The sequence below is a fragment of the Episyrphus balteatus genome, chromosome 2 (genome assembly GCF_945859705.1).
Source record: "Episyrphus balteatus chromosome 2, idEpiBalt1.1, whole genome shotgun sequence".
Lineage (NCBI taxonomy): Eukaryota > Metazoa > Arthropoda > Insecta > Diptera > Syrphidae > Episyrphus > Episyrphus balteatus.
This window is the reverse complement of record NC_079135.1, coordinates 103,207,170-103,234,535: the sequence shown is the minus strand read 5'-3', so window position 1 is coordinate 103,234,535 and position 27,366 is coordinate 103,207,170. Positions and strand designations below refer to the sequence as shown.

General features: G+C 29.2%; 2 protein-coding genes across 7 annotated transcripts in view; one reads left to right on the top strand and one right to left on the bottom strand.

Moving 5' to 3' along the window:
- The window catches only part of LOC129912507 (cytosolic purine 5'-nucleotidase), a 120,312-nt gene extending 108,247 nt beyond the window's left edge, over window positions 1-12,065 (top strand). For all 6 annotated transcript variants that reach the window (XM_055990779.1, XM_055990780.1, XM_055990778.1 and 3 more), the window contains 5 exons: window positions 3,921-4,041; window positions 7,073-7,390; window positions 7,465-7,700; window positions 11,386-11,782; window positions 11,843-12,065. In XM_055990779.1, coding sequence (XP_055846754.1) covers window positions 3,921-4,041; window positions 7,073-7,390; window positions 7,465-7,700; window positions 11,386-11,782; window positions 11,843-11,995 — 1,225 coding nt within the window. In that variant the 3' untranslated portion in view covers window positions 11,996-12,065. The remainder of the gene's footprint in view (window positions 1-3,920; window positions 4,042-7,072; window positions 7,391-7,464; window positions 7,701-11,385; window positions 11,783-11,842) is intronic.
- A 9,798-nt stretch (window positions 12,066-21,863) lies between these two features.
- LOC129910886 (transferrin) lies at window positions 21,864-25,083 on the bottom strand. The gene is made up of 9 exons (XM_055988475.1): window positions 24,925-25,083; window positions 24,617-24,859; window positions 24,430-24,548; window positions 24,204-24,363; window positions 23,326-23,483; window positions 22,893-23,257; window positions 22,546-22,830; window positions 22,099-22,483; window positions 21,864-22,039 (listed from the first exon to the last, which is right to left on the bottom strand). The coding sequence occupies exons 1-9, from the start codon at window positions 25,016-25,018 to the stop codon at window positions 21,941-21,943; spliced, it is 1,908 nt and encodes a 635-aa protein (XP_055844450.1). The 5' UTR covers window positions 25,019-25,083; the 3' UTR covers window positions 21,864-21,940.
- Window positions 25,084-27,366: the final 2,283 nt, after the last annotated feature.

Here is a 27,366-nt window from a genome sequence, read left to right as displayed (position 1 = left end):
GCTATATTAAAGTGCATTTTTAGAAAAAAAAAATTTCAAAATCGTTAGAGCCGTTTTTTAAAAAAATAATTTTTTATAAATAATTTTTTGGAAAAAATTGTTATGCCATTTTGTAGAAATCACTAATCAACATCTAAAAACAAAATTTGAAAAAAATTCAATGTCCCGTTTTCGAAAATTTGATTTTTCAAAAAAAAAATTTCAAAAATTTTTAAAAATTCAAAATTTTTCGAAATTTTATTTTTGGCTTATAATAAAATTATATAAATGCTATTGTATAAAAAATTTCGTTGAAATACAACAAGCAGTTTTGCAGAAAATCAGATTTGAAAAAAGTGGTCCTATGGCAGGTACCGTTAATAATGATTTTCAAAAAAAAAATTTTTTTCTTCAAATGATAGAACTTGAAATGATAGAACATTTGAAATTTTTTAACAAAATCGTTTTAGCCGTTTTCGAGAAATTAAACATTTCCGAAATTTTTATATGACAGGTATCGTTATTTTTGGTCCAAAAAAATTAATTCCAGAAACCCCTCTGGAGGGTCTCCAAAAACTGCTACATAGCAAGTTTGAAGTCAATCGGTCCATCCGTTTAGGCTCTAGTTCCTTATACAGACAGACAGACTTCCGGGACCCACTTTTTTGGCATTGTCTATCATCGTAATGTCATGAAAAAAAAAACTCATATCTGCTCATTAATATCTGCTAGATTCTTGAGAATATCTGAGAAAACCAAAAAAATTATGATTCTGTGTCATTTTATCTACATGAAAACATAGATTTTATTGTTTATTTTTAAATTGAAAAGTATATTTTTTTCGATATTTAAAAAAAAAAGCTTACTTACGTTGTTCTTAATAAGGCCTATGGATTTTCTTATAACAATTGCGCTAAATTGTAAACATGAAAACAATGTTTTTTAAGTAAAAAGACAAGCAAATGAATGTTTTTCAATAAACATATTGTTTTAAATTCATTTTGTAAGAAAATATAAGAAAACTGTCTTTATCAGTCATTTTTTAGCTGAACCAATCGAGATGTGGTTTTTTATATGGTTCTTCGTGAAATCTTGAAGCTCTTTACGCTGTGCCAAATTGCGGTCCACAGCCTGGGATTCATTTTTCATGTTGGCTTCTGTCCAATCAATGGCTCTTTTTTTTTTTTGAACAACTTGACATTTTGTCTAAAGCGCATCAAAAATACAAAATATACCAATAAATTAAGGCCCATCTTTTATGTCTTAAAATAAGAAATAAGAGAAAAATAAGAATACTCTGATTAATATTATAAAAGATGCAAAAATTAAGGGTTTCCCCGCATACGCACTTGTGATGGATGTGGGATTTTATATAGTGATAGGAACTATCGAATGATTTGAACTATCGATAGTTAGTAACTGAATGATTTGAACTAACGAATAGTTCATTCATTCATTCATTCATTCATTCATTCATTCATTCATTCATTCATTCATCCATTCATTCATTCATTCATTCATTCATTCATTCATTCATTCATTCATTCATTCATTCATTCATTCATTCATTCATTCATTCATTCATTCATTCATTCATTCATTCATTCATTCATTCATTCATTCATTCATTCATTCATTCATTCATTCATTCATTCATTCATTCATTCATTCATTCATTCATTCATTCATTCATTCATTCATTCATTCATTCATTCATTCATTCATTCATTCATTCATTCATTCATTCATTCATTCATTCATTCATTCATTCATTCATTCATTCATTCATTCATTCATTCATTCATTCATTCATTCATTCATTCATTCATTCATTCATTCATTCATTCATTCATTCATTCATTCATTCATTCATTCATTCATTCATTCATTCATTCATTCATTCATTCATTCATTCATTCATTCATTCATTCATTCATTCATTCATTCATTCATTCATTCATTCATTCATTCATTCATTCATTCATTCATTCATTCATTCATTCATTCATTCATTCATTCATTCATTCATTCATTCATTCATTCATTCATTCATTCATTCATTCATTCATTCATTCATTCATTCATTCATTCATTCATTCATTCATTCATTCATTCATTCATTCATTCATTCATTCATTCATTCATTCATTCATTCATTCATTCATTCATTCATTCATTCATTCATTCATTCATTCATTCATTCATTCATTCATTCATTCATTCATTCATTCATTCATTCATTCATTCATTCATTCATTCATTCATTCGTTCATTCATTCATTCATTCATTCATTCATTCATTCATTCATTCATTCATTCATTCATTCATTCATTCATTCATTCATTCATTCATTCATTCATTCATTCATTCATTCATTCATTCATTCATTCATTCATTCATTCATTCATTCATTCATTCATTCATTCATCCATTCATTCATTCATTCATTCATTCATTCATTCATTCATTCATTCATTCATTCATTCATTCATTCATTCATTCATTCATTCATTCATTCATTCATTCATTCATTCATTCATTCATTCATTCATTCATTCATTCATTCATTCATTCATTCATTCATTCATTCATTCATTCATTCATTCATTCATTCATTCATTCATTCATTCATTCATTCATTTATTCATTCGATTAAAAACTATCGAATAAAACTATCGAATGAAAACTATCGAACAAACTATCGAATAAACTATCGAATAAAAACTATATCGTATAAAAAAACTATCCAAATAAAAAAACTATCGTTTAAAAAAACTATTTGAATAAAAAAACTATTGTATTAAAAAACTATTCAAATGAAAAAACTATTCGAATGAAAATAGTAACTAAACTATCGAATGAAAAAACTTTTCAAATGAAAATAATAACTAAACTATCGAATGAAAAAACTATTCGAATGAAAAAAGTAACTAAACTATCGAATGAAAAAACTCTTCGAATGAAAATAGTAACTAAATGAATGAATAAATGAATGATTTAAAACTATCGAATGAATGAATATTTTACAACTATCGATAGTTTGATAGTTTTTATTCGATAGTTCCCATCACTAATTTTCATAATTTATGATTCCAAGTCCCACTATTCCACTTTTGAATGAATTTCCTAACATACATATTCCACAAGTAAAAAGGAGAGAATGTTCAATACATTTTTACAAAGCCACTTTATGAATATCAATTCAAAAAGTCCTTAATTCAACTACCATCTTAAGTAACTTTTTAAGTCAACACAGGATTTCGCCTGCATATTCTTTTCAAAGACACACTAAAACGTGTACGTCATTGGCAACTTGAAATATTTATTCTTTTGTCCATATCACAAAGATCCCACTCACTATCATATTCCTTCCACCTGTTGCATTATTTCCAACCATCATCACGAACATATCCAGAAATGCACTATGCATTATGTTCTGACGACATTCCTTTCATATTTGTCTTCTATAAATTCTTTTGATTTTTGTATAAATCCTCCTGAATCCTCGCCATTGACTCACATGACATGTGTATGGAATACACATGTGAATGGAATTCTCTCTGGACTCTGTTGTGAACTAAGCTCTTAGCTGACCAAATGCAGTCGAGTCTTTATATGAATGTCACGGTCATGGTCGAAGGCTATATAATATGACCAAAGCAACAACTCTATAAATATCTCTTTTCAATGTTAACCATCACATCCAGATTCCTGCTGCGATGGAAAATCCTTATTTTGATATGAATTTCAACGTGCATCCATCCTGACCCAGGTCCACACATATCACAAACAATATGTCACCTTCACAGTTGAAGGAAATCCTTTTTTTATTTTTTTTTTTTTTTCTGAAAAAAAAAATAGAATCAAAAACAAATTCCTGGTACTAACACATTTCCTCGTTCATGTTTTTTTATTTTTATTTTTATTTTATTTTTTACAGAGACAAAACCGGAGTTAAAGCTGGCGAATTATTTATGTCCTTCAAATCGATCTTCCAAGATGTTCGACGAGCTGTTGACTATGTACATCTTCAAGGAGACTTAAAGAAGAAAACCACTGAAGTAAGTATCTAATTATATTGGACATTAGGGTGGGTCAAACAAATTGGGATTTTTTTTTTTTATTTTATGCTTTGAAAATTCGGTTGCCAGACCTCTAGAATATAATCACTAAATATGAGCTCTTTATATTAATGGGAAGATCATCCGCTTCGCAATTTTTTTTCCATTTTTACATCAATCTTTTTTAGCAAATTTCTTTACATATTCTTGTAGGAAATTGAACGCTTGACAAAAAATGCCTCATACACTTTTTTCGTTTATCTAATAGTTTAAAAGATATTTGAGGTCTAAAAATTCAGAAAATCTTTTAAAATTCGGTTTTTGTTCTTAATATTGTAACAAATTGAAATATTATAATGATCAAGACATATTCTTGTAGGAAACAGATTGCTCCACAAAAAAGGCCTTATAAACTTTTTTCATTAATCTAACCATTTGAAAGATATGCGAGGTCAATGGAAAAAAAATGGAAAATTGCGAAGCGGAGGAGCTTATATTTAGCGAGTACAGGGTGTCCCACAGTCACCGCCCCAAATGAAAACTATGGATTCCTGAGGTCATTTTAAGTCGAAAAACTCATGCGGTAATTTTATCGTTTTCGTCCCGTTTTCTAGTACCACGGTTTTTATGATTTTTGCTCTCTTGTCCTTTAACTGGCCTTATCTTTGCCAAACTACGTTTGATTTGAAAGATTTTTTTTACAACCAATCAAGAATTTATTACAGCTTTAGTTTGTCTCAAAACTTTTTTTTCTGCGGACAACCGTTTCTCCACAATTTTGCATCAAACACAATTTTCTTCGTTTCTTAAGTTGTTTTTTACACTTTCATATCATTTAAGTCAAAAAAACACGTTAATGAGTATTAATTTTTTGTGCTTTTTATTAAAGCCCAGTTTATTTTCATAAAAAAAATAGGTTTTATTTCATAAAAAAGGCTACTGAAAGTAATTTAAAAACATAAACAAACTGAGTGAATTAAAAAAAAAATAATTTTTAAATACAAAATTAATTCAAATGAATTAAAACTTTTTCTGAGCTTTATCTATTTGTTCTTTTCTTAACCACAATTGCTCAGAAAAAGTTTTTAATTCTTTTTTTATAGATCGACTTTTTAGCAAATTTCTTTACATATTCTTGTAGGAAATTGAACGCTCAACAAAAAAGGCCTTAAGCTCTTTTTTCGTTTATCTAACCGTTTAAAAAAATATTTGAGGTCCAAAAATTGAGAATATTTTTTTTTTTGTTCTTAATTTTGTAACAAATTGAAAAGTTATAATAATTAAATGGGCAAGACATATTCTTGGAGGAACCAGATTGGTCCACAAAAACGGCCTTGTCAACTTTTTTCATTAATCTACCCATTTCAAAGATATTCAAGGTCAAAGTTAAAAAAATTTATAAAAACTTGTTTTTTACTTTTCACAATTTTTCTAATTCACTGAAATCTTAATATTCTCTAAATGGTTAAAGCAATCAATTTGATACCAAGGACTTTTTTGTAGATAATTTGATAATAATGATTTTTCAGAAAAAGAATTAGAAATTATAATTTTACTAACTTTGACCATGAATATCTTTCAAAGGGTTAGATTAATGAAAAAAGTTAACAAGACCATTTTTGTGGAGCAATCTGTTTCCTAAAAGAATATGTCTTGCTCGTTTGATTTTATTATAATGTGATGCTTTTTTATCAAAGGCTGAGGTAAGCTCGCCGGTTCCAGGGTTTTGCCGAAGAAAGCACAGTAAAACTCGGCTATAGAAGAAAAACCAAAAACTCAAATTCTTTATTTTCACTATAGAATAGTTCTTTATTGTTCTCTACTTTCTTTAAATAACAATTTTAAATAAAACTTATATACTACTTAAAAATAATGCCCAACACTCCAAGAGAGCAGGGGATCTCGGACGGAGATAAAAGAAATAAACCCTACGGTGACCAAAATATGCTATTGTGACCAAACTCCAAATGAGATGGTGGCTTCGGATAGAGACGGGAATTATACCTAATGGTCGGAAGTAATGCCCTTAACTCAAGGTGAGAAGGGGGACTCGGAAAGAGACGCTAAATCTACCTAGCTAACTTCAAAACGGAAATTTGCCAAAATTTAAAAAATTACAAGAATACGGTATATCTATTATGGCTTAAATAGGAGTATTGAGGGAGAAATCGTCTACTCGAAGTAGAATCAAAAGATCTCTGCTTTATTCAGAATTTCTTACTTCTACTTAGTAATATTTTTACACAAAGCAAGTGTGAACTATATAAAATTAAACGGTAAAATTGATATTAAATTAATAATAATAACAGTTTTGAGTATAAAACAAAATGTATGTTGTCGTGTTTGTGTTGTTGCTATTGATGGCATAATCCAGGACGTTCAGTTGTTTCGGTATCGGTTTTATAGTCCGGGATGGGCGGTTGCCAAATAGTTTTAATTAAATTGATTTCTTTTTGTTGCTGTTGATAGCATAGTCTGGGACGTTTTATTATTTTGGTTTCGGGTTTATAGTCCGGGATGGTTGGTTTCCATACAGCTTTAATTAAATTGGTTTGCGGTGGAAAGGAAAGTGTGACGCTTCGTTACAATAATTTTTCTAATTTGTTACAAAATTAAGAACAAAAACGAATTTTTAAAGATTTTTAAATTTTTGGACCTCAAATATCTTTTAAACTGCTAGATAAACGAAAAAAGTGTATGACGTCTTTTTTGTAGAGCGTTTAATGCCCTACAAGAATATGTATATACAGAAATTTTGATAAAAAGTCGATTCATAAAAAAAAATGATTTGTTTTTAGTAAAAGATTGAAGTAAAAATGAAAAATTGCGAGGTGGAGGACTTTCCCATTAATATAAAGAGGTCATATTTGGTGAGTAGGTATATTCTAAAGGTTTCTAGTAATCGATTATAAATTGGAACAATCGAAGTATAAAATAAAAAAAAAAATTTCGATTTCTTTGACCCACCCTACTAAACACATATTTTCTTAACGTTGTCACTTTTTAACAACTACAATTTTTTTTTCATTAGAACTTAGATATGTACGTTAAAAAGGATTCAAGGCTTCCAATGGTATTGTCTCGCATCCGTGATTCGGGTGCTAAAGTTTTCTTGCTGACAAACAGTGACTACAGATTTACCGACAAAATAATGTCATACTTGTTTGATTTTCCACATGGAGCCAAAGAAAATGAGCCCCATCGCAATTGGAAAACTTATTTCGATGTGATTGTTGTTGATGCTAGGAAACCATTGTTTTTCGATGAAGGAACAATTTTAAGACAGGTTGATACAACAACTGGAGCATTAAAGATTGGTACTCATATTGGACCACTTCAACAGGGACAGGTATGAATTGAATACATTAGGGTGGCATTGGAGATTTGAATTGTTTTTGATGTTTTTCTTTAATTTTTTTTTAGGTATATTCAGGTGGTTCATGTGATGTTTTTACTTCTTTAATCAACGCCAAGGGCAAAGATGTCCTCTATATTGGTGATCACATATTTGGTGATATCTTGAAGAGTAAAAAAATTCGAGGCTGGAGGACATTTTTAATTGTCCCTGAGTTGGTTCAGGAACTGCATGTGTGGACTGATAAATGTCAATTTTTTGCTGAATTACAGCAATTGGATATTATGTTGGGTGATATGTACAAGTAAGTAAGCTAAAGTAATATGTATTTAAACTTAAAAAAAAAAATCGAATTGAAAAATTGCTCAAAGCCATACGTTATAGAATGAGGTTAGTTCTGCGCTAGGTGAAGTATTGAAAGGCACTTTTAATTTTTTATATCAGCTTATATCGTACAAACAAAAATTGAAACACAGCAAATATTCTTATATTAAATTTTTATTTTGAAATTGTTCACATTTTTAAAAATTTCAAGAAAAAAATTGCAATAGAAAACTAGACGAAAAATTGTTCCCATTTTTCACACATTGGATAAGTTAAAATTTGTCCTAACCGGATAACATTTTAATTTCGAAGAAAAAAATTTCATCGTCACAGGTGGAACACTAATACAATGAAAATATATTGTGTCCCTTTGAAATTCTATACATAATTGTACAAAATTTACGGACACTTTCATAAAATATACCAATAGTAAAATTTGTTGTCAATTAAACCGGACAAAAATAAACAGTGTATTTTCTTTTGTCATGTCACATTTGTGCAAAAAAAAGAAGCGATCTTGAGATGGTACTCTAGTTCAAATATTTTGACTTTGTACTTAAAACATTTTTGTACTTTGTATTATAAAAAGGGATATAAAGAAGATTTAAAATAATAAGCTTAAAAATATCACGTACTGGGCACGAGAAAGTTTTTTTAAAGGAATTACGCAGAAAAATGATGGAAAGCTTTTTTCGGTGGGTTAAAAAAATAAAATGCACGACTGGGTCGCACGTACGTGCTCTTGTAGTTCAAAGCATCTTTATCTTAAATATCTATTGGAAATTTAAGATTTTGTGAAGAAAAAAAAAATAAAAACAAAAAAAAAAATCGAAAGTTAAAAAAATTCAATTTTTTAAAAATTTTTTGAAAAACTTTTTTTTTAATTTTTTTTTACATTTTACACTTCAATACCTATGATGTCTGTAAATTTTGAAAAAATTGACTTATGCTTTGATGAAATCTATGGACTTAAAAAACATGTCAATTTTTGAAAAACGGCAACGCCATATTTCCGCTCTTGGCATTTTTTGAGAAAAACTAAAAACGCAGTTTTGTTGAAATCAATAAGAGTACTGCGCACACCAAATTTAAACGAAATCGTTAGAGCCGTTTTCGAGAAATTTGAAATACCTCGAAAACGTTATATGGGAGATATGCGTTAAATTGAAGATATTAAAAAAATAAAAAAAATGGACCTAGGGAATTACGTAAAAATCATCTGTACCAAGTTTCAAGCAAATCCATCCACCCGTTTAGGCCCTAGCTCGATGTACAGATGGACGCACAGACGCACAGACGCACACACGCACAGACCGACGGACGGCATGACGAAAACCACTTTTTTGATCTTCTCCATTATCGTAATGTTGGTTTTGATTAAAACCTCGATTTTTTTTTTTTCTACACTAAGCCAATACTTGCCCTATAGAGCAAGTAAAAATGTGTTAAAAATAACGTAGTCTTGGTTAAAAACTAGGTAGTTCTCGTTGCTAAAATCAACGCAGTCGCCTCGGTTAAATTAAATTGATTAAAATTACCATTTTAGAAGGTTATTTTAACCGATCAACTTGTTTATATTGATCAAGAAACTCGGTTAAAATTTGAGATTTTAGTACAATGAAAGTGGGTTAGATTAAACAATATTTTGAATAACCGAGTCGACTCGTGTAATTTTAACCGGGGTTAGTTTGCAGGTGCTATATTAGCAAACTCCTTCTGTTAATATTACACGAGTTTTACGTTGTTTTTAACCGATCATTTTTCTGAGTGAGAGAATTCCAATTACTTTTCTCTGTAGAGTCAAGTTTTTGTGTTGTTTTTTTTTTTATTATTATATTCATTGAAAATAGAATTTTGTTAAAATGTACGTTTTGTTTTGAAGAAGCAAAATATATAGACTTTTCGAATTCTTAATTTTTTTTAAATGGCTTAGTTTTCAATCAAAATAGTTTTGAAAATAAATTGATTTTGGAAAAATGCAATTTTTTGTTTAAACTACTTTTTCTTAGATTATTGAGTTTTTTTTTTTGTAGAAATGCAAAATAAAATTTTAAAATAGGTATTCCATCAGTATTTCTTTTTAATTTTTTGCATTTTTGACAAATCAACAATATTGTTTGGTTATACCATCTTAAAGGAGAAAATCCCTCTGGAAGACAACCTTCAACATTATGAAGTATTGATAAAACTTTTTTTTTAAAGTAAACAAATAACAAAGTGGCATCCCTTTCAAAGTTGACGCCCTCCAAAGTTGAGTAAAAATTCGAAAATATAATATTTTGAAACATAAAAACATGTTTTCAAAAAATTGTATCCAAATCAAACTATTTTCGTAAATGATAAGAATAAAACGAAATAAAAATAGTTCTATGCATTTTTCTCAATATTTTTGAGGTTGTCTACAAAAAAGATTTGTTCATGTTTTTCTGGCTAGGTGAACTGAAAGTCATAAATATGTCAGAGCAATTGAATTTATTCAAGTATCAACAAAACAAAAACAATGTTTTCTTGCTTTCCCTTATTTCATTTATTCTTTTTCTAAGATTCTAATTTTTTTTAACATTTTTAAGTTCGTAGTAATTTTGTTTAAAAAAATTCAATTGAAATTTTCTACAAAACTTGTCAGTTCCTTATTACTTGATTCTATGTAAAATTAAATTAGCAAGAGTCAGTAAAATACAATTTTTGTATGTGTTGGACCAATTCTTTTTTAATACTTATTTATTATGTTTTATTAGGCTCTTTTGGGCTTTTTGTTTTTGGAATGCGAAGTAAGGAATTCTTACGAAACGTTGTTGGGTGAAGAATGGAATAAAGTTTTTTTTTTTTTTAAAGAATGTTAAAACTTTAAAGTCCGTTTGTAATTTTTTTTTAATTCAAAATAAAAGTTGATATGTCATATTCCAGGATGGATATAATATTATTAAAAACAAAATTGAATAACCCTTTATCGAAAAAAAATATTTAAAAAAAAATTATTTCTTGAAATATATTTGTAAAGATAATAACAGCATAAAATATTTTAAACAAATATAGTTTTAAAAACAAAAATCCCTTTGGACTTTTATTTTTAGCTTATATTAAAATTATAAAAATGCTTTTGAACAAAAAAATTTCATTGAGATCGAATTAGTTGTTTTGGAGAAATTCGGACTTAAAATTATCAATTTTTCGTAGTTTTTTTTTATTTAAAGATTGGATTTTTGAAATTTCTAGTTGTTCTGCATTGAGTCATTTTGAGTAAATTAAAATTAGATTTGGGTTAATATCCTAGATATTTTAGAGGATAATCATTCTATACCTAACAATTTTTAGAAAAACCTCAATAAACTCATAACATTTTTCTAAAAGGGGCGCATTAGAGACATCATACGATTTTGATAAAAAAATCATAAGTGAATTTTCGATTTTAAATTCACAAAGTTTTTTTTTTCAATTTCTTACTTTTTCGAACTCAATCTGCCCGATTTTAACTCAATTTTTATTTTTATTTGTTCAACATAAGCTTTTTCAGAAACCTTAATATAATTTAAAAACTCCATGATGAAATGGAAGAAATGTCGTACGTCGTATATGAAATTGTACTAAAAATTATTATTATTATTTATTACCATAAATAATTTCAAATTTTTCTAAATCTTTTTGTTTTTTTTTCTTCTTTTTAGAAACCTCGACTCGAGTACAAAGGAAAAACCCGACATATCCAATCTTCGAACAAGCATTCGTGATGTGACGCACAAAATGGATTTAGCTTATGGTATGATGGGCTCTCTATTCCGTTCGGGCTCCAGACAGACATTCTTTTCAAGTCAAGTCGTTAGATACGCTGACTTGTATGCGGCAACTTTCCTCAATTTAATTTATTATCCATTCTCGTATATGTTCCGGGCGCCAGCCATGCTATTGCCCCACGAATCGACAGTAACGCATGAACAACGTTTTAGTATGGGAGCACCAATGATACAAAGATCCAGAGCAAAGGGTCCCGAAGAAGATGGAGAACCGAAACCTGCTACTTCGGGTAGTGTCTCAAATGATGGATTAGTTCTTGTGGATAAGAATGTAGGAATTTTCCTAAGTTTTAAAAATTTTTTTTGTAATATCTTTTTTTTTTATTTTTAGCTTCTTGGAGTTGAATCATTACCTGCATTGCCATTACCTCATGCTCGACCAGAAACACCCCGAACTGTAACTCATACCCATGACGAAGATTGTTCGGATGAAGAAAGCGATCACAATACCAAATCTGACCAACGTCAAACAGATTCTCCTTGAGACGAAATTGAAATACCAATTCCCCCGTTATTGAACTTGTCTTAAAAAAAAAAAAAAAAACTCCACAAGGTCTACAATCTTTATTCGAATGCTTTCACAAAATAAATATATTGTTCAGGGTTCTAAAACGTTTGTTCAACATCTCTTCTAGCCTCTGTTCGTTAACTGTTACAAAAAAAAAAAAAAAACAATTATTAGAAATTAAAAATAAAATAAAAATAAAAAATTAATGTAAAATTATAATGTTAAACAAAAAAAAAAAAATCTTATACAAAAAAAAAACCCACGAATTGTTAATAAATTTGTAAGTTTTATTAGTTATGTATGGTATAGCATTTTTTATAAAATACTAATATAAAATAAAAAACAAAAAAAAAATAATTTTAATGTTTGCCATTCAACAAATATATAAAATATAAAAATAAATAAAAAAAATATTCTTCTATTGAGTTTTGGATTTAATTTTTTTTTTTTTAATAAATCAAATAAAATCTCAAATGTTGTGAACAAAAATAGTTGGATAGTAAAAATTTATTATCTTTTTATGAAGATAATCCGAATTTATAGAAAATCAGAAAATCATTTTTTTTTATTAATTTTAAATTTTAAAACTAATTTTTGGTAGCTAAAAAAAAACTATCATATATTAAGTTAGTATTCTATGATTTAACAAAAAAATAATATATCAAAAAATATATATACATTTATGAAATTATATACAAACAGACATTAAAATTAACTGCTCTTTGCTGTGAATTCATGCAATTTAACAAAACCAAAATAACAAATGAAATGAAATCAATGTAGCTATAAATTTATTCATAAAAAATAAAATTAAATGAATATAATTATATTTTAGAAAGAGTTATATGAATGAGTTGTTTTAATTGTGTTTTAACCTAGAAGGGGCCAACTAAAAAAAGGGATTACTATATATATTCTAAAGAAGCATACGGTCTAAAAAAAAATCAAAAACAATTTGTATAATCTAAGCTACATTTTAAGGCCATAAACATTAATTTAAGTTGAGGCATTCTCATGTTATAAGAGTTTGAAGGTAGCTATACTGATTTTTTTTTGATTTTTTTTTAATCAAACGTGGAAATTTATTTTATGTTTTTCCTAATTTTTTGACAAAACTGTGGTAATAAACCAAAAAACTTTTGTACATTTTTAAGCTACATTTCAAGACCATTAACAAAAAGGTCATAAACACATTCCTTGCGACATGGGTATATTTCGGCACCATGGAGAACCCCACATGCGGAGCCGTAGTGTGAAGCAGTAGAGTGGGAGAGTTGTGACCCCATCCGAGATCATGACTATCGTCGATAATGGAGAAGAAGAAGAAGAAGGAGAAAATACTAAAACGTCTCTTTTGATATTTCTTACACAACGATACCTTGGCACTACTGCTTTTATCGAGACAAAAGTAAACTCCAAATAATTATATGGAGTTAGCATTTCGACTACCGTAACGATATGGAAACGAGATGCTGAATGCGTCAAATTGAATGTATCACTTAGTTGCGTATCTCATATATCGGATGATTAAGTATTGAAATTGTATTGGGGTCGTTACTCGTATGTTTCGTATCTCGTAGGATTCGTTACTTCAGTACCCAGTAACAAAACATACGAGTAACGATACTGTTTAGAAAGTAACGTTTCGTTACACGTTACTCATTTCATTTTTTGAAGTTTATTTTAATTTTATTTTGCTTTAATCTATTACATATATTAAAGTTTGGTTTTGTGTACGTTCGCTAACCGGCCACACCGGCTGACTTATTTTCTTAATTTTTTTTTAAATCAAAGAGGCATAAGAGGAGAAGGGTAAATAGGGGTAACACGACATTGAAAAAAGAGGCGATTTTCTAAACGGTAAGTCGTAAAGAGTTGACTTTTTTTTAAATGATAGACAAATTTATTCAATAGTTAGAGCTTATAAAAATTTGATTTATCTTTATTTTGCATCCTGATAATATTACCTTTCATTTGATAACACATTTTAAGCTTGAGAAAATAAAATTACATGTTTTTTTTTGCATTTTATATATATTAAAGTTTGGTTTCAAAGGGGAATAAGAGTAGAAGGTTTTAGGCTAAAAAATTAATGATTTTATAGTTTAAATAGGGGTAACACGACATTGAAAATAGAGGCTATTTTCTAAACGGTAAGTTGTAGAGAGTTGAATTTCTTTTTTAAATGATAGATAAATTTATTGTAAGGTTGAAAAAGGTATTGCAAAAATTCTAAAAAATTTCAAAACTAAGTTGTGAAGGTTTTTGTGCAGTGAAAACATCTGGTAGAACTTCGACAAAAGGCTTATTAAAGGTAGGGACAATTTTTTACGGAAACTTGAGTTACACGATTGGAAAGATACTAAGAAAAAAATTTAGGCTTCTTATAAGGATTTTTTTCATATAGGCCCTGGATTTTGAAATTTGAATTTTTGAAAAACAACTAATTTTTAGGGACATTTTTGAGTAGTTTTTAATTTTTTTGTAATTTTTATAAGCCTCCAAACAATCTCAAGCTTATAGGAAATATAGGCTTTAGTCATGCGCAAGCATTTGCAAATTTTTAAATTTTAAAATGATTTTTGACCGAATAATGGGAAAAACAAGTTTTTTTGTATAAAGTTTTTTGGCCGTTTTTTAACATAGGAAATATTTTACATAGGCTACTTTTGCTAAAAGTTTAAAAGTGAATATTTTTAAACTCATTTTACGAACTTTTCAAGTTTTGATTCCCTTTTTCATTTAAAATGTTAACTAATTATAGAGTCAAAAATTTAAAATAAATACAAAAAATGGCGGAACGAAGTCCGCCGGATCAGCTAGTTTTTTATAAATTAAGAATCGAATTTAGTATGAAAACGTAATAAAACTTATCTTTTCACAGTTTCACAGATCGGGAATTGACCTCCTGGTGAATAACCCTGGAAGACGAAGTTTTGTAAAAGTTAGTTGGTAATGCGCAGCGTTTTTTTTTTTATTTTATGAAAACAATTATTGAATTTTCAAAAAAAAACATTATTTGAAAAGCTCTATTTTATTTTGAATATTTCAATTATCTTTGCGTTCATTCAACTCTATAAACATAATCAGTGATATTAGGAAGACCTTTGAGGGTCACTAAGGCGTATGCAGGGTTCCCAGATTGAGGGGAAAATCACCATTTTTGTCAATTTTCTTAGACGAAAGGGATAAAATAGGGGACGGGGATGAAAAAAAATATCTAAAAGTGGAAAAATATAAAATTACAAAACACAATCTTTGAACAATGGAATCAAGCTTAATTTCGAAATAAACTAACGTGTTCCACGCTAGTGGATTTTTGAATTCCACAGCTCTATTAAAGACTAGGTTGCTTTAACTTTTTTTCACTCCTCAAAATACTTAGGTCCATTTTCTTCACTCGGAGTTGAACATAACTTGAGAATTTTTAATATACTATATTTTAGGGAATCTGTTTTTTTTTTGTGTGTATCAAACAAAATTTTGTGCCGCCATTCCAAGGCAGTGAAAAAAATCTCAATAAAAGACTAATAAATTGTTACGACACATTGTGGTTGATAAAACCTGCCTTTATCTGCATAAATACTCTATGATTTACAAAAATACAAATAATATCTATTTTTTTATTCAACTGATCTTTAATTTAAATTCAAAATTAAAAATAAACTATAAGAAATAAAAAAATCTCTTAAAGCTTATTTGAAAGATAATAATCTGAAGCCTAATCCAAATGAAGGATTTTTAAAAATTCCGTCATTTAATAGGGTAAACAGGGGTAAAACGAAAAGATGAAATTTGGGCTAAGATCTAAACGCGTGGTCGTAGAGAGTTGATTCTTTTTATTATAGATAGAAGAGACTAAGGATAACTGCATTTAAGAAAAAATTCTAAAAAATTTTGGAACTCCGCTATAACGTTTTGTTTGAACGTTGATCAGGTGTTGTGGGTATGACAAAATGTTGATTATGGGTAGGGGAAATTTTTTTGACAATTCTAAAGGTGCCAGGTGAAAGATAAAGGAAAAAAAATTAGGTGTCTCATACGGATTTTTTTCCAACACTCTGTGTTTCGAAATATAGATTTTTAAAAAATACCTACTTTTTTAGGGGTATTTTTGGGTAGTTTTTGATTATTAGCTTTTTTTGGGAGCGTTCAAAATTATATGGGACATGTAGGGCTGATAAAAGCGCATACATGAGCAAAAATTGGAATCGTTAAAAGAGTTTTGACTGAATACGGAGAAAAATAAGTTTTTAAAAAAAAGTTTTTTTTGTCGTTTTAACCGATTTTAAAAAATTCTAACTTCTCTTGTAGGCATCTTTGAAATGAGATTGATACGTCATTTGAAAGGTGAAACAATAATCTTTCACATGGTATAAAATTTTTTATAGGTTGTTAGGGAAAAAATTCATTTTATAGCGTGAAAACATAAAAATAAATGTTTTTTTGCTTTTTTTTGATGAAATTTCATCTAGTTTAAGAAAATCTAGCTCTTTTTGTAGATGTCTCATAGACTTGATCTATATATATATTTTTAGCTAAGACAATAAGCTTTCAGATGGTGTAAAAAATTTATATAGCGTGAGAAGATAAATTTACATGTTTTCTTTGCTTTTTTTGATGAAAATGATTGTTTAAAATAAATTATTTTAATACTTTTTGCTCATTGTAAAAATTTAAAAATAGTTTTATTATTTATAAGAAATATTTGGCTTTTTAATGGTATAATTTTTTTTTTTTGTGAGCTTTTAAAATAAAATAAAATGCACGACTGGAGCCGCACGTACTTGCTCTTGTAGTTCAAAGTATCTATATCTTAAATAACTATTGGAAATTAAAGATTTTCGTTAAATTTTGAAAAAAAAATAAAAGTAAAAAAATTCCATTTAATTTTTTTTTTTTTTCAAAACTTTTAAGATTTTTTTTTACATTTTACACTTCTAAATGACAAGAAATATCTGTCTGCAAATTTTGAATAAAATTGGCTTTGCCTTTGATGAAATATACGACATTAACTAAAAAATACATCAATTTGGCAGAAAACGGCAACGCCATACCGTTCTAGGAAATTTTTGTGAAAAACTAAAAACGCAGTTTTGTTAGACTCATTAAGACTATAACGAATACCAAATTTAATCGAAATCGTTAGAGTCGTTTTCGAGAAAATTGCAATAACTCATTAACGATACACGGGAAGAGCCGACATTAGCGATTGAAAAAAAAAGAAATTGTCATATTTCCACTATCCGTATTTTTTGAGAAAAACTAAAAACGTAGTTATATTAGATATACGTACAGCATTACTTGTGTCAAATTTAATCAAAATCGTTAGAGCCGTTTTCGAGAAAATTGCAAAACCTCGAAAAGTTTGTATGGGAGGTATACGTTCTAGGCGAGATATTAAAAAACAAAAAAAAACAAACCTTGGAAATTACAAAATAATCATCTGTACCAAATTTCAAGAAAATTCGTCCACCTGTTTAGGCTGCAGCTTCTTGTACACCTTTTTTTGACGACGCACAGACGCACAGACGCACAGACGCACCGACGCACAGACCGACGGACGTCATGACGAAAACCACTTTTTCAGACTTCTCCATTATCGTAATGTTAGTTTTGATTAAAACCTCGAATTATTTTTTTGACACGAAACCAATACTTGCCCTATAGAGCAAGTAAAAAATTAATATAATGAGAAAAGAAAAAAGGTATTTTTTTTAGCTTTTTCTTGTAAATTATGATTGTTTGAAATAAATAAACCCTTCAAATGGTTCATTTTACGACGCTTACGGGATCGACCGGAGTTTCTCGAAAATGCGTTTTCTACAAGTTTCATGATCTTTTTGCTTAAAATAGAGAAAATGGAGTTGTCTTAAAAATAATTACTGAACTGGTCCTATAAACTACAAATGTAACATCGATTTTTGTATCAAAAACTGTGAAGCTGTTTTTGAAAAAAAAAAATAAACTTTTTTTCCTTGATAACAAATACAAGGATATTGGTCTTGTATTTTTAATGGAAATACATTTATAATATGAGCTTAACATGGTTATATCATATCGCACTTTAACCACACTGACTTGAATAAAAAAAAATCTTTACTCTTTGTATGCAATAACCTTCAGCTTTGATTTGACACCAATTTCATGGCTGTACGCCCTTGGCCCACGTCCCATATAATTTGTCTTAAATTTATTTTATGGTTACCACACATCTTTCGAAGCTGAAAACTTGGTTTATATTACTGGTATCTATCCAAAAATTAGTTCAAATTTTTAATAACAAATTTTTGCGACCTAAGATGTGGCCCATAACTCAAAAGCATGTTGGTATATTACCTATTTATTTTGAATTCTTCAAATAATAATGCAATTAAATACATTTCACTCAATTCAAATAATCATTCAAATTGACCATCAGACATTCAGGTGGTTGGATGAAAATATAATTAGATTATTGTTCATTAATCTCTCAACTACTTCATCTTCCCACTTTTCGAACCGTGCAGTTTCTACAATTGCAATTAGTTGATATTGAAATTCCATAGAACAATATGTACTTGTACATCTATAATTTTAATTGGATTTAATATACCATTCCCAGAACTATAAAACCTACTACCTACATTGCAACTGCCAACGTATTGCAATTATTCAATTAAAACAGATCATCGAATAATAAATTTTCTGGGAATTCATACTTTATTATCCCACAGTGGAATAAATTTACTTTTCTCAAACATAAGAGAATCTTTAAAATAAATACATATATTAATATCTACAATAGAAAATTTGTATCCAATTTTAAAGATTATATTGATTAAAAAATTAATTCAGAATTTGCAGGTAGAAAAGGAAGAAGTTTGACCACATTGAACAATTTATTCATAAGTGGTTAATTAGCTAAAATATTTCGAATATCAGTTTTGACTTTTCTGCAAGTGAAATCGACTTACATATATATATTCGTATATATGTATGCATGTATTTAAGCATTTAAGTCCGTTTTATAAATTATTTTCGGTCTCTTTAAGCTTTATCTCATCCCACTATAAATAGCGTCCGTTCCAACGATAAAAATAAACCGACTTATTGTTAAATGTACAATACAAAGTTACAAATGAAAAAAAGAAGACGCGTACAAGTCTTCTCCGTTACCGTCTTCGTCTGTTAATAATTTAGCTATTTTGAATTAGTTTTCTTGAAACATCAACTAGAACTAGAATATCAACTTTATCATGAGCCCTTAAAGACCCACCAAATTTCAAGAAAAAATATTGCTTCTTCAACGAGATAACCTGGATAATAAGCTTGAAAATGTCCTAAAAAATACAAATGGAATGGCTGATATGCACAATAATAATTGTGGGTGGAAGGGTGTTTTTTCGCCGAAAAGAGGAAAAGAATATATGTAGTTGTATGATACACGTTTTTAAGTTAATTTTTTATTTAAAATCTAATGACATAATATCAGGTCAATACGATTACTCCTAGAAAAGCTATTGAAAATTTAAAGCCAGGGCTCTTGTTCTTTTTTTTCACTATATATTTGGTAAAACATAGATGAAACTCATGTGAAGAACATGATACATTGGAAATGGTAACGGAGTTACGAATAACAGAGTTACGCGCGACAGAGTTACGGCCGTCAAAGTTACGCGAAACCGAAGAAGTTACGAAAAACTAGAGTTACGAATTCTAAAGTTATGTTAAGCTATGACATGTGATTTTTGGATTGGCAACAATTGCGAGGAACGATATGGAATTATGGAAACATAAATAAGAGAATATCGATACGTAGGTGCAATATTAGTTGGACAAATAAGAAGTTAAATTCAATTATGTCCCCCAAACTTACATAAGTATACATATGTTTTTTTTTTCTATTTCAACGTTTTTGCGATCTTCTCACAAAAACAAAACCATATATGTATATCTATACCTATCCAATCAAAATTTTACAAAATTAAATAACACCCATTTTCGCTTTACTCATTTAGTTCAATGAGAAAAATGTTAATCTCTTGTTTGTATTTCCATAATTCCATATCGTTCCTCGCAATTGTTGCCAACCCAAAAATCACATGCCATAGCTTAACATAACTTTAGAATTCGTAACTCTAGTTTTTCGTAACTTCGGTTTCGCGTAACTTTGACGCTCGTAACTCTGTCGCCCGTAACTCTGGTATTCGTAACTTCGTCGGTTTCCCGATACATTGATATGTAAATTTGGAATGAGGTTTTTAGAAAGAAATCCATCATAAAGGCCTCAAAAATATTTTTGGTTAAAAGGTGTTTTTTTTTTGGGGGGGGGGGGGGGGGGTTGAGTTATGTGTGAGAAAGGTTCCATAATAGCTGACATAAATAAATTTTTTATAAGAATTAAGAATTTAAACAGTCTACAATATTTTCTTCAGTGAAAGTGTGTTGAGAAATTCTTAGAGGCTTTTTGGCTTATTTTAGAATTTAATGCTTACTCTTAAAAAACACGCTTTGACCCAAAATAATTTTAGGTATGTTGTCTATTTATTCTTGCTTTTGTAACGTTATTACCAAATTTTATAAGGGTATCTATTAATGTAAAAAAAAAACCTTTAAACCATGATATTCTTTCAATCTCAAAAGTAAATTATATTACTTTCAATAGGAAACCATTATTACTACCCACATTTTCTCTAGGACTTAAAAAAAATACCCTTTGACATGCAAAAAATGCAGAGACTTATTTCATTCCTAATTTCCTTATATCGGATTTTCCTTGTTTCCCCAAAAAGAAACACACTTTCACCAAAAATATTTGTATAGACTTTTTATTCTTGGTACCTGTGGTAAATGAAACATTTTTAACAACTTTTACTGGGGAAGCATTTTTCTCAAGTTTTTTTAATAGATAATATTTCTCAATTTCAGAACCCACGCGACATGAAACCGAAAAACATAGCACGATCCTATACAACTTGACATTACGCAACACAACACATTCTTTTTTTAAAAAACAAGAGCCACAGCACAAAAGGCAAAACGTAAAATCAACAGAAGACTAACAGATTTGAGTAATTTTTTGACATTTTTCACTAAGTTTCAGTCAAAACTCGAAAATTAAGGATGTCCATTACACCATGACGACATGAAATAAAAACAGTTATCCTCCACGATTGTCAATATGACAATTTCCCATAGTAAATATGACAATTTCCCATAGTGAATATGATAATTTAACATAGTCAATATGACAATTTTCCATTGTCAATATGACAATTTACCATAGTGAATATGACAACCGAATTTTTTCTACAACTCTGTAGTTAATATGATTATTTTATTAAAAAAAAAAAACCAAATTGAAATTCAATTGCGGATAGTCAATAGAATAATTTTGAATAATCAATTTTGGTAGCTTGACTTAAATGTTGTCATATTGACTACAAAATTGCCATATCAAAGTTCAAAAAGTTTTAATACCGGAATCTATAAATTCAACTTACATTTTGGTTGAATATGAAATTGACTACCAAATTGTCATATTAACTACCGAAATTGACAACCAGAAGTTGTCATATTGACTTTGACTATCAAATTTGTAAATTTCGGGTCGGATTGTCAAAAACAAGTTGTCATGTTGACTATTTTGGTAGTCAATATGACAAATCCTCTGTTTTTTAAGTTGACTATGGACGATCGTCATATTGATTACGGTTGTTTTTTTTTCTGTATATAAAAATTGTCTCAAAAATCAGAACTACTGAATTTGACCTATGGTCTTTCTCTTTGAAATCAGCAAAGTTACTCAACTAGTTGAACCTTTAGATGACATCCATCCAAGAAACAAGAAAATAAAAAACCATATTTTTTGAACAATTTTTTAATTAAAAATAAAGCTTTTCACATAAAATTCGTAATCGTTGGTTATTTTTTCAAAATTTAAGATTTTGAAATAGCATTACCACAACGAAGTTCCATTGCAGTCTTTTCATCAACATTGGTATTCTTCCATTCAGTCTCAAGTGATTTTCCATCATCCTGAAAAAATACAACATGTTTTACAAAGAAAATACAAAATTTCGAAAAATCAAACTTACATTAAAAATGACATTTCTCTTTCCCTCCTCAAATTCGCCAAACATCTCAAAAACATCATTCAATTTACCAACACCACCAAATTTCTCCGACAACAAACTGCACACATGAACAATATTATCCTTTTCAATTTTATCCATACCCTCACGAACCATTACAGTTCTTGGCATAGCTGCCTCAAAGTTGCATGTAGCTGCTTCAGTAATTGGTTTCTTTTCCATGTTGGGACACAAAAGTTGCATATTCTTGTGACTATCTAATTCATTAGCCTTGACAATCATCATTTTGTCATTTGGGCTAGATTGAGCTTCACATGGACTCTTGCCACGTTTTTTGTTCAATAAAGCTGCAGCAGCACGAGCACGATCTTGATTTGCATCGAATTTGCTAGAATAGATCAAATAAAATTGAAGAAGATCTGTGGGAAACATAAAAGCTTTCTAACTTACACAGGACTCTTCATTAGAACATCCTTGGAAAGGCTTGGATCAACTACAACAACATAAACCTTGTTATCCATAATGCTTTCGTAGGCCAAAGGCTGTAAATGTTGATCACGAGCTGTCTGAATTTGACCTGGTTTAACCACTGTTGCATCAGCCTTGCTTTCCTTAACAGCCTTAACACAATCATCCATCAAAACACACTCAAGCTCTGGCCGGATGTCCCGAGAGTAAGCAGCACGAAGCATAGCCTTGCATTTCTTCATTTCAATATCTTGACCTACACACAATCTATAAAAATCAAGAAGTTCAATGAGGACACATTTTTAAGGTCTCTCAAGGTCCCAACAAACCTAATCTTATTAATTGCACTTCCATCACGTTCAATAACATCTTTGTATCCAGCGCGTTCCAAGTATTCCTTAGGATCAACAACCTTTTCCTTATTGTGATAGACTAGATCAGGTTCGATCAAAAGATCAGATGCAGCTTTTTTATTTTCAGCCTTCAAACCATTTTCAAAGAATTTCTCAAGACGTGTCTGAAGACGTTCTAGAGCTGCCTTTTCCTTAACAGTATCAGTGTTACTGATATATCCCTTCCATGGACGTTGAGCCCATGAGCAAGCTGGTCCAGTAATTGGTCGACGAGTTCCATCTTCACAAAGGTATTCAAAGTTGGCAGCATCAGTACTTTCACCAGCTGTTCCAGCAATCATCTAGAAGAAGTTTTATGTATGTTTTAGAGGGGCTTGAACTTTTAAGTTTCTAACAAAAAAAAACCTACTCCAAAGTATTTCTTGATGAAAGAGGTCTTAGTGAAGGCAACATCACCCTTGCCTTTGTCCAAACAACGAATAGCACCATCATAGCCAGAGAATTTGTCAGGATAGTTACACTTAACAGGGTCTTCACACAAGGCGCACAAGTTTGAATACTTTTTCCCTAAAAAAAATTAAGAACTCTATTAAGACCTTAAAAACTAAGACCTTGAAGCTTTAAAGCCTTTAAAAAAAAAAAAAACTTTCTCAAAGCTTGATTAATTTCAGGTTGTTTTTAAGACCTCAAAATCTAAGAACTTGAAGCTTTAAAACCTTTTTAAGACCTCAAAACCTAACATCTTGAAGTTTTAAAGCCTTTAAAAAAATACTTTCTCAAAGGTTGTTTTTAAGACCTCAAAACCTAAGATCTTGAAACTTTAAAGCCTTTAAAAATATAATTTCTCAAAGGTTGTTTTTAAGACTTCAAAACCTAAGACCTTAAAGCTTTAAAGCCATAAAAAAAAAAAGATTTTCTAAAAGGTTATTTTTGAGACTTCAAAACCTTAGACCTTGAAGCTTGAAAGCCTTAAAAAAAAAATTTCAAAGGTTGATTTAAAGACCACAAAACCTAAGACCTTGAAGCTTTAAAGCCTTTAAAAAAAATTAATTTCTTAAAGGTTGTTTTCAAGACCCCAAAACCTAGGCCCTTGAAGCTTTAAAGTCTTTAAAAAAAAAGACTTTCTCAAAGGCTGTTTTCAAGACCTCAAAACCTAAGACCTTGAAGCTTTAAAGCCTTTAAAAAGAAGACTTTCTCAGAGCTTGATTAATTGCAGGTTGTATTTAAGACCTCAAAACTAAGACCTTGAAACCTTAAAGCCTTTAAAAAAAAAAATAAAAGACTTACTCAAAGCTTGATTAATTTCAGGTTGTGGTGACAAAGTTCCGACTAAGCAAGATTGTGAGAAGAAGTCAGATAATGCCTTGAGTTCACGTTCAGTAGATGAGAGCTTAGGGTCCATGGATACTTTCAAAATTCCAGTATTCTTCAATTTTGTAATTGGGATCTAGTCAAAAAGAAAAAAAAAAGCTGTTAAGACCCTAGATAATTTTTCAGATTTTTAATTCCATACTTTGTAGCCAACATTTCTTCCATAACCAGTATGGCAAGATTTGGCACCTTGAAGCTCCTTCAAGCTGTGAATGTTGGAGTTTTTCTTCACTAAAATTACACCTTCATAACGGAATTCGGCTAGAAAATTAAGAAATCAATGTAAAAAATTTGTAATTAAGGATTTTGGAAAGGTTTAAAAAACTTACCATCTTTTTCAACTTGTGTCCTAAATTCCGAAATGACTTTGTAATCTTCGTTTTTCTTGTGATAAGCCACATACATATCCTCTGGATCGGCAGCTAAGACATCAGCTTTACGTTGATTGATTAAATCTAAACATTCTAAACGATCACGTCCTTTTACACATTCCATATGGATACCAGCTTCAGATGGATCTTTCAAAAGATCCAAGCAATCCTGGTAGAACTTTTCAGGAACGCACATTTTGTCTAAAATTATTTTAGAAGTCGAAGGTTTAGATAGAAAAATGTTTGCAAGTTCCAAATTAACTTACAAATTTGTTCATTTTGGACAGAACCAGCTGAACAACAACACACAGCCGCTAAGGCTAGAACTAGAACGGTTTGAATTAATTTTAAAGCAAACATCTTGTCGTTAAGTTGAACACGAATCGACTGATGACTTCAACTTAAAATCTGGTTCCTTTATATAGGTGTGGTTATATTTGCTTATAGCAGTCTTATGATGGGGGATTTTTTGTTTTGTTATTATGAACTTTTTTTTTCATCTTGGTGGCTATTTCCACTGCGGGATTATGTTTTTTTTTCTCAATTTTTTTAATTTCTTTTTTTTTTATTGTTATTAATTTTTTTTTTTTTTTTCTGTTTGTGATGTTGTTGAGGGACCCCTTATCCGTCCATGCACCTATGTTTTTTTGCTGCTTTGTTGTTATCTCAATTCGCAATGCAGTAGTTGTTTTTTTTGGTTTTTTTTAATTTAATTTACTTTAATGGACATTGTATTGGATTCGAAAAGCTCAGAATATATGTACATTTTCTATGAGATTTTTGTGTGGAATGAACTAAGTGCATTTAAATTTTGTATCCAAAAAAATCATTCCGACAAAAAACACTTTATTTTTTTTTCACCTCAAAAATCACAAAAAATAATTTTTTATTCAGAGTAAAGCACTGTGGTTATTTACCCAACGTTAGCCCAGAAGGGCCCAACTTTTTTCTTTCTTATTTCCACTATTTTTTTTTAAACATACAAAAAAATTTTTTTCATATCAGAAACCAAACAAATTATGATTCTTAGTTTAAAACAGATGGTTTGTTTGCCCAAGGTTAACCCAGGATAGCCCAACTTTTATTTTCGCTATTCTACCCTTAGTTTACAAATTATAGAAACAATGTTTTTGTATTACCCTAAAAAAAATAGTACGTATACACCACAGTGACCCTTTAATTTATAATTTTGAAAAAGGAAATCCACAAGTTTGGACACTGCGCCTAAAATGTTATTTATTTGACCTTAATTTCTTACTTGATTGAATATAGTCCATATTCCTGTAAAGTAGCTTAAGTTGATTTGTTTAGAGTAAAAATCATTGATTTTGTTGGTTTGCCTAGAAAAGCTACATGCTTAGTAGAATCTATCTAAACTTTTTTCAAAAGTTACAACAAAAATTAAAATGGTGTGTGAGGTGATTTCTTTTTCAGTACACGAATAGGAACTACCTTACATTTTAAACCTTTCTCAACAAACCATGGTAATTCTAACAAATTCCATCACTATTTTTCGTTACTCCACCCTTAGTTGTGTACCGAATTTGAAGAAAACTCGTCAACCCGTTTAGGAAGTTGAAATGTGTAAATGTAAACACCCTGAAGCACAGAATAATTGGTATCGGAATGACGAAAACTCATATTTAGGATTTTATCATCACAAAGTTGGTAATAGTGAAAAGTCAAAACTTATAGTGCTAAAATTTTCCACAAGAACCTTTTAAATGAAAAGTTTTATAATTTTTTAACCGTTTAACTACTCTTATAAAACTTTAATTGAGATTTGATAAATTTAAACTTTCTATGTGAAGGCTTTTCTATAAAATATTCAATACAATTTAGGTACATTTTCACACCGAAAAAAAAATTTGATAATAACAGCTATCAAATTAACATTTTTCAGTGACAAAAGTCGTCCAACAATTAAAATATCAATTTCGATATTTTATCATTATCATTTTGACATTTTTTAATTTCAGGTGGGATAGTGAAAATTTCACTTTGACAATTAAAATATCATTTTGACATTTTTTTAAGTTTAAGTGTATAGTGAAAATTTCACTTTGACAACTAAAATATCAATGTTGACTAGATTTTACGTTTTAGTTTATTATAATGAAACCTATTTCTTTCCTTTTCATTTTTATTATTTTTATTATTTTAAGAATTTTCTTTCTTTTTTCAAAACATTACTGATAGGGAATATTCTTTACAAAATAATGGTGATATTATTTTTTCTATTATAGGTGATATATGTAATTGTTTTGTTATTTTCTCCCAAACTATGTGAAGTAAAATCTTAGTGCCGATCAAATCTTCTCAGTAAATCATACATTTTACTTCGAAAAAACACAAAGCGCCTTTAAATTAGTACACATTAAGAATTTTTTATTTAATATTTTTCAATAATTTGGAATGAGAAATTGATATGAAAAAATGATAATAAAATATCAAAAAAAATTTCCAAAATGTGACATTTAAATATCATCCTGATAATAAAAATGTTGTTTCAACATTTTAAATATCATAAAACACATTTTATAGAGCATTTTTGGCTGATATTTAAAAAATGTTAATTTGATAATTAAAAAATGTTAAATTGATATTGTTTTTTTTTTTCGGTGCATGTTAAAATTACGACGCGACGGTCGTGAATGCTATCAATTGCTGAGAAAAAATGTATTTTTCGTATAGTTCTTTAATTTGTG